Raw genomic sequence first — 10,298 nt, 5'->3', positions numbered from 1 at the left:
ATTGAGTCCCAGATACTTGCAAAGTCTTCTGTGGAAATCATACCAACTCAGAATAAATTCAAAACTCTTTAATTGTTTTAATATGTTATTGATGCTTTCCTTTTGACCTTTTTATGCTTTTCCTTATAGACCTTTTTCCTTGTGATTTCTTCTTCCACTTAGTGTCAGTGATGAGGAAAAATCCCTTGATCCAGTAAGGACTCACCTTTCATGTGACATCACCTTTCTTCAAAGCATTAACTGGGCACCAGCTCCACACAAAGCTGAGGAGAGTTCCCGAGGTGTAGGTTGTATCTCCTAAGATCACTTATTTCCATGATCTTCATTATTTTGAAGGCTTTGACACAATTTTCTCTTCCTTTTTGGGAAATTCTATGTGCAGATGAATGTAGAAAGCTTAAGGGAGTCCATTGGCAATGCTTGTCTATGAGAATCAGGGTCAGGACAGAGTATGACATGTTAAGAATTTGTACCAGGATTGACTTAGGAAATTTAGAGGGAGAAAGAACACCATCAGATGCTTCAAGATTTAGGGACATTGTTTTGTTTCTCATGGGAACTGTTTACCTTCTGGTAGAGGGTATTAGAAAACAGAAACTGGAAGGAAATTTGAAAAGGATAGATGTGCTAAATATAGACCCTTTCTTTGTATACTATCACCATTGGCAGGAACAATGATTATGACTAATCAAGAGTCTGTCAGCTGCCTTGTGTGGGGATAAGTCTAAGAGAAGTTAATAAACTGAAAAAATTAAATGGACCATGTCAATACTTGGGTTAAAAATAAATTATCTAAACAAAAGCCTGGGGGTTTCTAAGAGTTATGCATGTCTTACATTATTTAACTTAGCAAAACCTAGAGTAACTTTCCATTGGATACTTCTCCTGAGTCATGAAAATATGCTGAAGTGATTTTAGTAGAAGCAAGTCTTAGTGCCTGATATGGGTTGAATTGCGCCCCTCCTCCCCCAATTCACATGTTGAAATCCTAACCCCAAATACCTTCAGATGAGACCTTATTTGGAGACAGGGATTTGACAGAGGTAATAAAGTTAAGGTGAGGTCATTAGGGTGGGCCCTAATCCAATACGGCAAAAAGGGGAAATCTGGCTATTGAGATACCCAGAGACGATGTGAAGAGATGTAGGAAGAAGATGGCCCTTTACAAGCTGAGGAGAGAGGCCTGGAACACATGCTTCCCTCACAATTCTGAGAAGGAATCAACCCTGCCAGCACCTCGATTCTGGACTTCAAGCCTCCAGAACCGTTAGCAAATAAATGTCTGTTGTTGTTTAAACCACCCAGTCTGTGGTACTTTGTTACAGCAGCCCTACAAAATAAAATAGCACCCAAGAGCCCCATCAAGGACCTACGCCATTGGTTCTGACTGAAGCCTTATGGTTTCATCCATCTTTTCTTTGTCAGGGTGGTTGGTGTCAGACTGGGAGGCCAGAACAAAGATAAAATGTAAGAAGCCCAGTGTGTCAAACCAACTCATGAGAAGATGGAACAGAAACACAGAGCCATTGGGAGTTTGATTACTCTCATGGTTTATTAATATTCAGATTGAAAAAGGAGCCTTAGAGCCGCAAGTTAACGCTAATTGGCACATTTGCTTTATTTCTTTATTTTCAAAACAAACTGGGTTTTGAATTTTTTCCTTTTTGTTCATTCCATCACATTGAAAAGGAGGAAAAGAAAAATGGTTTTGAATTCACTCGATATTTTGGACTCCTCAGATGAACGGAACATTGCACACACACTTGGAACAGAGAGAGATAGAGAGGAAAGTGGACTCCCACAGGGCCACACGCACCAGATCAAAAAACTTGGATACAGTGCAAGAATTTCCCAAAATGATTGGATCATCATTACCAAAAACTCGCCATAACAACACCAAGAAACAAAAAATGTTTAAGCCACACTGTTTGACTTGGGATCTTTCCTGCTTTTTTTTTTTTTTTTTTTAAATGTTTGCCACACAGAGAGAAAGAGGGCTAGTGGGTGGGAGAGGACAGACTCACAGACGTGAGTAGGACAGGAAGGGAAACTTCAGAGAGGAGTTGAGAAGAGGGTGAGGAGCGACAGGGTTCAGGAGAGGGGAGAGTGGGGATGTGGAAAGCCATTTCTTAAAGTTCAGGCATGTTCTTGGTCCGCCTCACGTTCTTCTCCTTTACCCTCATCCTGCCGGGCACTTTCCTTAGGTTTGGTTTCGTCTACAGCTTCTGAGGAAGAAAACAGATGGGGTTAGGGCAGGGGAAGCAGAGTTAGTATTTTGTCTCATCTGTTCAGATGATAGTGCAATGCATTTCTTCTTTTCATACCACTTCATAAAAGATTTAAGATAAAAAGAGATTATTGCTATCTCAGTAATGTAATTTCCAGGTTCAGAAGAGCTTACCCACAGGAAATTGTTCAGTGACACATAGGGAAGAGCTCAGGAACAAAGCTGTGATATCGTGGGCGAGGAGTTCACTAAAGAGAAACTACTATGGTCTTTAATCTCTCAGCCTTACAGTTAAGGTATCCACACATGGGGGGTCCACAACGATCATGTATTTCTTTTGCATTAATGTCAGACTTATCATGACAGATATTTTATGTGGATCATTCAACATCCATTCCAACTCTCTCACCCCTTATTTCTAATATTATAAAGGCTGGAAAGTGAAATACTTGCATTTTCAGCTCCCCTTGGAGCTAGGGATGTCCATATCACACAGTGATGGCCAAATCGGTAGAGACAGACTTCCCTGGGAAGGCTCCAGAGGAGGTGTTTGCTCTTTACTTTCTCCTATTCCTGATGACTGTGACATCAAACTACCTGGTAGTGTAGCAGTCACCTTGTGACCACGAAGATAAAAACTATACACTAAGAATGGTGAAGCAGAGAGATAGAAAAAAACCTACTTGTGACCGACCATACTACTCCTGGACACTTTTCCTCAGACTTTTTCTTATTAATGTGAGACAAATAACTAACTTCTTTAAGCCACTGTAGTAGTTTTTAGTTTCTGGCAGTCAAAAACATTCCAAATGAGTACACTTATCCATAGGGCAAGTGTGTTTTGCTTAATAAGAAAGACTTTGTTTCTTTTTAAAGATCATTTTTGTCCTTAGGAAAGAGGTGATTTTCTAATTACTCTTCTGCCTGGTTTCCTGCTAGAACTCAGTCAACTGATTTCATACTACAGACAGCTTACTAGTATGCCAGCTAATGGAAAGAGAATTTGCCTTGGCATCACATCTGTTATTAAACTAAACTCCTGTACCAGGGTCCCCAAGACTCCCCCCAGATTCAGCGATTTGCTAGGAGGACTCACAAGACTGAGCATATAGTCCTACTCATGGCTACCATTTACTACAGTGAAAGGATATAAAACCAAAAAAAGCAAAGGGAAAAGTTGTATGGAGCGATGTTTGGAGGAAACCAGGCACAAGATTCCATGAGTCCTCTCCTCATGGACTCATACAAGATGTGCTTAATTCCTCCAGCAATGAAATGTGACATGTGTGAGATGTCATAGACTAGGGAAGCTCACCTGAGCTTACAAGTCCAGGGTTTTTATTGGAGACTGGTTGTGTAGGCATCCTCTACCTAGCATGTACCAAATCCAGACTCCCAGGAGGAAAACAGATGTCCAGCATAAACCACATTGTTGGCACAAAGAGTTTAGGCACAGTGAAAACTCTTAGTTAGGAAGTGGTGAGAACCCTCTCAAAATTCAAGTTCCCGGATGCCAGCCAAGGGTCAATATTTCACACAAGTATTTCTAAGACTTGAGAGATGTTGAGACTAGAGAAATGGGGAACTTTTAGGAGACCATTAGAAGAGCTCATAAAAATGTATGTTTCTTTGAAATCAGTCAGCTATATATTTATATTCAGATAAAGCTGAACATTTATATCCAAACAAGACCACTGCTGCTAAATATAATTTTGGGGATTCCTTCTTTGGACACCTGTCTATTAATATTCTTTTAAGTCTCTTCAGTAGCAGAAAATGCTTATCGTTTTGAAAACAGATGTGTTTTTTTAAGAATCAAATGAGGCTGGTCTGGTAAATAGTAACTATGATAGGTCATTTTACCTTACAATGACTTGTTTTTGATCAAAGTTTTTAAGTCTGATTTATTTTGTGGGATTTGCAACAGACTGTAAGTTACTTTCAAAATGGAGTTATCCTAGTGAGGCTATCTACTACTACTCATAAAGAATTTTTTTAAGGCTAGATCCCTCCAAGGTGATCATTATTAACTCTTGAAGAACCAGCACACTGATCACATTTTCCAACAAAAATTTTTGGGTGAAACTAACTCAGTTCTGATCTTCATAATACTCTATGTACCAGCAGTGTTCCTCGTGTATTATAGAACTTTGGTGCGCTAATGGATCATTTAATTTTCTATCAGAAGAAAGCTTCCATATTTGTTAGATCTTTTTATAGTAATTTTCAATTCTTTCAGATAATTTATTTATTTCCCTAGCTATGCCCAAATTTTGGAGACTACAGGTATGCCCACAGTGGTTTATCATCTTTACCAGTTCCAAGAAACCACCTATTTAGTGCCCTCTTCAAACTGCAAAAGAAACAGAATATTGATTTAAACTGTCTAGAAGAACATAGAAGGATTAGCTACAGGAGCAAGAGAAGACTTCAAACCTCTCTTACTAAATAAAAACTTTGGAGCTATTATGTATGATTTGAAGGAGATTAGGAAACTCAAGAGAAAAGGTGAAATCAGGCTGGTTAAGGTGAGAACAGAGGTATATTTGTGAAATAAGGGAACACAGTTCAAAAGGAGAAAAAGAAGGAAAAAAGATCCAGATAATTTTAAATAGCCACAGTTTCCGTCCACTTCTGGAGTGGAATCAGGTTAAATCCTTCCAAATTCCCCCACTTTCTCTTGTCATTCTTTGCCTAGGCCCAGGAGAAACAGTGAAACTTGACATGCATCTGTTTATTGTGACAGGAAGTCATTGTTGTCTGTTCCTTATTAAAAGAGCTTCAATATCTACATATTCTTTCTCTCAAATGCTTCTTTCTCTCAAATGCTTTCAAGTGTTTGAAATATAATTATTTAGTTGTTCTATAAATTGGTATCGAACACCTGCAATGTGCCAGACGTTCTTCTAGGTATTGAGAAGAAAAGTGAGAAAACCAGTAAATACCCTCGCTCTTGTTTAAGCCTTTTGTAATAAACATTTAATAGGCAATGGAATCCATAATTATAGAATATTGGCAGTGAGAGGGACCTCTAAGATCACCCAGTGACTAAACCATAAGTCTTCAAGGGTAACGACAGTATCTACTTTTGTACAACTTTGAATCCCCCATGTCCAGTGCAGAACCTCGTGCAGGAAAGGCCTTCAATAAATACTTGCTGAATGAAAGAATGAATGGACATCCTCATTTCATAGAAGAGGAAACTGAAGTTCAGATAAAGAGATTTTTCTCTAAATCATATGGTTTGCTCATGTCAAGCCAGGACTAAAATCTAGGTCTTCTACTTGTCCAGGTTTCCCCATTATATCAGGTAGTCAAATTCGACCAGAGAAGGTCAAGAAGGTCTTTGTGGAAAGAACCATAAATTGTAACTTTCCTGACCCCTTGTATAAAGTGTTTAGCTATAGCTACCATATTTGAGTCTTTCCTACATGTTTAGAACAGTTCTAAGTGCACTTGTGTCATTTGATTAATTCTCACAGCTACCTTTATCATCCCAGTTTTATAGGCGGGGAAGCTGATGCACAACAAGATAAAGGAACACACTCTCTGTGAATGGCAACAGTGAATTTCAACCTAGGACAGAGCCATCTAGGTAGCATCTATTTTACATTGCTCTCCCAGCTCGTCCCTTTGCCCAAGAAGGGTGGATGGGCTCAGAGTAGGAGCTATAGCAGGGGGTCCACAGGTATGTAGGCCTGGAGACTATGAAGTCTAAAAATTGGTCTTTGTAAAAGCAGTTCAGAATGGATGGAAGAATTCTGATTAGTCTTGAATAATATGAAATCTGGTCTTGGCCCTTTCTGGCACTAATTACATAATTTGTAAATGCTAGAGATGAGTTAATATGTATTCTTTTTAGTATTTTATGCAAAACCTTTGATCATCATGGTGAGTTCAAAGATGGATGAATGGCTGAGGCCAGCTGGGCACTCCAGTGATCATGATCCAATTAGCGTAAATAATCACATTCCCCATCTAGAGGCTCAACCTCTCTGTGAGACAGTTGTTGCTTAAGAAGAGGCTGTGGAAGCTAAAGACTGAAAGGGATTTTCAGTACCAAGTGACATAAAGCAAGTGAGGGAAGTAAATGGGCCCGGAGCTGGCGAATGAGGAAAGCCTGATGTGACAGCTGAAATCCAGCAAGTTAAAGAACAGAAAGTGTTCTCCTTATTTCAGTTTAGCTCTGAATAGTACTTTTACTCATATTAAATATGAAAACCTAACATTAATACTGTTATTTTTGTTAAGGCATTACAGGAAAAGAAAGATCACAAAGCAAATCACAGTTGACCCTTGAACAACAACTGGGTTGGGGGCGCCGACCCTCTGTGTAGGTGAAAATAATCCATGTATAATTTATAGTGGGCCTTCCATATACATGGTTCATCCGTATCTGCAGTTCCTCTGTATCCAACATCCAACGTCCATAGATTCAACCAACACGGATCGTGTAGTACTGTAGTGTTCACTATTAAAATGAATCCACATATAAGTGGACCCGTGCAGTTCAAACCTGTGTTGTTCAAGGGTCGACTGTATATATCTCCTATCTATGTGTATATATCATGTGACTAGTGAGCATCCTCACTAGGAATCATTATTATTCTACCTAGGATGGGTTTCTTCCCCAAAATCAGTCTTCACCCCAGAAATCAACCCTGGAATCCAATTTTATTATGATATAGACTATGCCCCCAAATAAATAAATAAAACAAAAACTGATGATGTGTCTTAGCAGTTTGGTCTAAAAGGGGGAAAAATTTGCCTCTTAATAAAATAAAATTGAGCAATTTTAATAAATATTATTTGTATTAAATAAATTCTCAAAAATCACAGTCAATTTGAAGAGATAATGTTAGAATCTGATAAAGAGCTATACCCTTCTCCAGCCGTGGCATGTTAGCCTTGACAAAAATATTACTTCTTCTGGGCCCAAAGACCTCTTAGAAATAACTATGTTCACTAGCAGCTGCCATGAATTTTATCATTTCTATGTTACTTTAAAAAGAGAAAGTTAACATCATGACAGTAAAGGCATGTATTCTTCATGTTCTAGAGTTGAAGGTTGCTTCAAAAGGGAAGAAAGAAATGTGTTCATTAATTCATTTATTTATTCAGTAAAAGGTCCTGGGCTTTACTACATGCTACACACTGTGCCATGCATTTCTAATAGTTTTTTTTTTTAATTTTATTTATTTATTTTTGGCTATGTTGGGTCTTCATTTCTGTGTGAGGGCTTTCTCTAGTTGCGGCGAGCAGGGGCCACTCTTCATCGCAGTGCGCGGGCCTCTCACTGTCACGGCCTCTCTTGTTGCCGAGCACAAGCTCCAGACGTGCAGGCTCAGTAGTTGTGGCTCAGGGCCTAGTTGCTCCGCGGCATGTGGGATCTTCCCAGACCAGGGCTCGAATCCGTGTCCCCTGCATTGGCAGGCAGACTCTCAACCACTGCACCACCAGGGAATGTGCCATGCATTTCACTTGATCTTAGCCAAAAGGCCGAGAAGCGATATGTGCCATGCATTTCAAATGCAATGCAGTGCAGTGGTGATACAACAATGAAAACATCAAGCAAAAAGCACTGCCTTCTTGGAATTCATATGCTAGTAACTATTGTTTGTGGGAGAAGGGGTGATAAAGGAAAAAGTAATATCTAGACAAGAAGAGCTCAGCCCAAAGGGGCATATTTTCTCCTAGGCCACTTCTCTTGGATTTGCAAAGTTGAACGTCTCTAATGAATCTCATAAATTTTGAAATATGGAAAACTCTAGTAGTTTTCTTATTCTTGACCCACAACTACCAGTCCTAAGAAAGATCAAGACCACATTAAGTCAGCAATAAAAATAAAAGTCATTTCTATATCCATTTGGAACCGGGTGGTGGTAGGGGACCCCGGTGGATGATTTCACAGTGGTCCTTGAAATATGTGATTCTAACTGGCTCTCTGATTCTTGCTGAAATAGATTCTGGAAGCAGCTCTTCTCTTTATGCATTCCATTCATTTCCTCGAAAGGGTGAGAATAGCACGTCTGCACATTCTGTTGGTGAGCAAATACCAGGAGCATATGCAGCAGCGGCTGCTTGTGTGCTCAGCCAGGCAGCCCGGCTGCAGTGCTGCTGGAGAGATGGCGGTGTTCCCAGCTGCCATCGCCTACACTGAGCTCTAATGGCCCTGTTTACTGGCACCGGTCCAGGCCCCTCCACAGCCCTCCATTACTGAAATTAGGTTGAGTGGATTTCCCAGTAAAACATTACCTCTTGGGACCTGCCCAGCTCTCCCCAGCCTTGTCAACATTGATTAAATAGAAGCTGCTATCATCCTGGGGCCATGCCCACAATTACTCTACCAATCACCACTGGGCTGGGCTGTTTGCTTCCTTTCCCTTTTGATTTTCACTTTTCTTGAATATTAAGCATCATTACCTCAAAGGCTCAAAGGAAAGTAATAAAAAAAACATTCTGTAGCTACCTCACATACGTCCCTTTGTTACTTACATGGTCTTCCTCTTGAGCTGTGTACCAGATATCAGTCTGGAGCCTGGATCATGGCTTTGGGTGGTCACATTTTGCTATTTTTTGTTTTTCATTTTTACCATGTTTTCCATTTCAAGTCCCTCTCAAAACACTGAGCCAGTATACAGCATTTTGTGTCAGCAGAGTGGTGCAAGTGTCACCTATGCTCCCACTCAGTGCTTTCTGAGACTTTGAAAGCAAATAATCCTATTGCTTATCACACTACTCACTTGAGGATTTCAAAGAGCAGCAGACAAAAACCTAACCAAGGAGAAAATTCAGAGGCGAAGTCCCAGTGATATCTGAAACATACATATACAAGTCTTCTTCTCTCCAAAGTTTCAGCCTAGGACCAAGCTGATTTCTATCTAGGCTTGCTACCAATTAGTCATCTGACCTCAGAGAAGTTACTTTTCCTTTGCCTCCATTTTCTAATCTATAAGAAGTATGGATAATAATGACTGCCTCACCTTATTGAAGGAAGGTATTTAAAAGCAATTTATAAAATTTAAAGTGCAGCATATAGTATGTTGAGATTTTAATCCAGCCTGTGGGATTCGGAAAAAACATCCATTAAGTTTAACAGTTTCATCCCAGGAGGAAAAAAAGCAATTTCCCACAGGAAAAAAAAAAATCATCTTTCTCAGATAAACGACTAAGAGGACTTCTCCCCTAGAATGTTCCTATAAAGTCTCTAAATAAGAATACAAGCGATTTATTAGTTAAATAGATCTACTCTGTTACAGAAATTGAGAACGAATCTAGGATTTCTAACCTTTGGAACAAAATTTAGTGTTTTATTCTGAAACACAAATGACCCAGAGATTTTAAAAAATTAAAATAAAAGTCAAAGACGGTACAAGTTGGCCTTGAAAACATCTTAAACATTCTCTCTACAAAATGTCTATCAAACCATCAAAAACGAGTGTCCTACCTTCTTCCTCCATTAGAAACACACAGAAAGATCAAAAATTACAATTTATGTGGCTTGCATAATTGCCTTAAGTCATTTTTGGAACAAGATGGGATAAGCATGTAAAGCTGAATGGAGTTAACATGATCTCTTATCATTATTACAGTGAATAAGTCAACTTTTAAAGGCTGAAAATAAAAATAAAAATTTGGGGGGTATTTCCACTCTAGCATAAAAGTCAAGTACACTCACTCCTTCATCCCTCCCCTCAGCTACATTGTGCTGAGCTGGAAGTTGAATCTGTAGATCTTCCGAGGCATTCCTTACGGTTAGGATGCAGGAGGAGTGGAGGAATGGGGAGTCAGTACAAACAATGACGGCTCCTATGACACTGAGACATTTTGAGAAGGGCTGTGTCAGGGATAGAGAAGTGATGTGATATAGTGTGCTGCTAGTAATGACTATCCGAAGACGTTCAGCCTAAAATTTGTCTTACCCTCTTCTGTAGATTATATATATTTTTAAAAATTCAAAATCCCATCTGACCAGAGTTCAACTCTGCATCTCCCCTTTCACCTCATAGTATCCCAGGTGAGGAGAATCTAGCTAGGAGAAAATCTTAGCTGCATCGCTCTAAGCCTTTAC

General features: G+C 39.5%; 1 protein-coding gene across 2 annotated transcripts in view; it reads right to left on the bottom strand.

The window, feature by feature from the left end:
- Positions 1 to 1,529: 1,529 nt before the first annotated feature.
- GAP43 (growth associated protein 43) overlaps positions 1,530 to 10,298 on the bottom strand; it is a 92,619-nt gene continuing 83,850 nt past the window's right edge. Inside the window, exon 3 of one of the 2 annotated variants that reach the window (XM_027105239.1) lies at positions 1,530 to 2,225. In XM_027105239.1, the coding sequence (XP_026961040.1) occupies positions 2,137 to 2,225 (89 nt within the window). In that variant the 3' untranslated portion in view covers positions 1,530 to 2,136. The remainder of the gene's footprint in view (positions 2,226 to 10,298) is intronic. The other variant, XM_027105250.1, reaches the window with a different exon arrangement.

Source organism: Aethalodelphis obliquidens, unplaced genomic scaffold (genome assembly GCF_003676395.1).
Source record: "Aethalodelphis obliquidens isolate GAN/ISIS:26980383/991018 unplaced genomic scaffold, ASM367639v1 scaffold1, whole genome shotgun sequence".
NCBI lineage: Eukaryota > Metazoa > Chordata > Mammalia > Artiodactyla > Delphinidae > Aethalodelphis > Aethalodelphis obliquidens.
The sequence above is the reverse complement of the archived record's forward strand: the minus strand, read 5'-3'. Positions and strand labels throughout refer to the sequence as shown.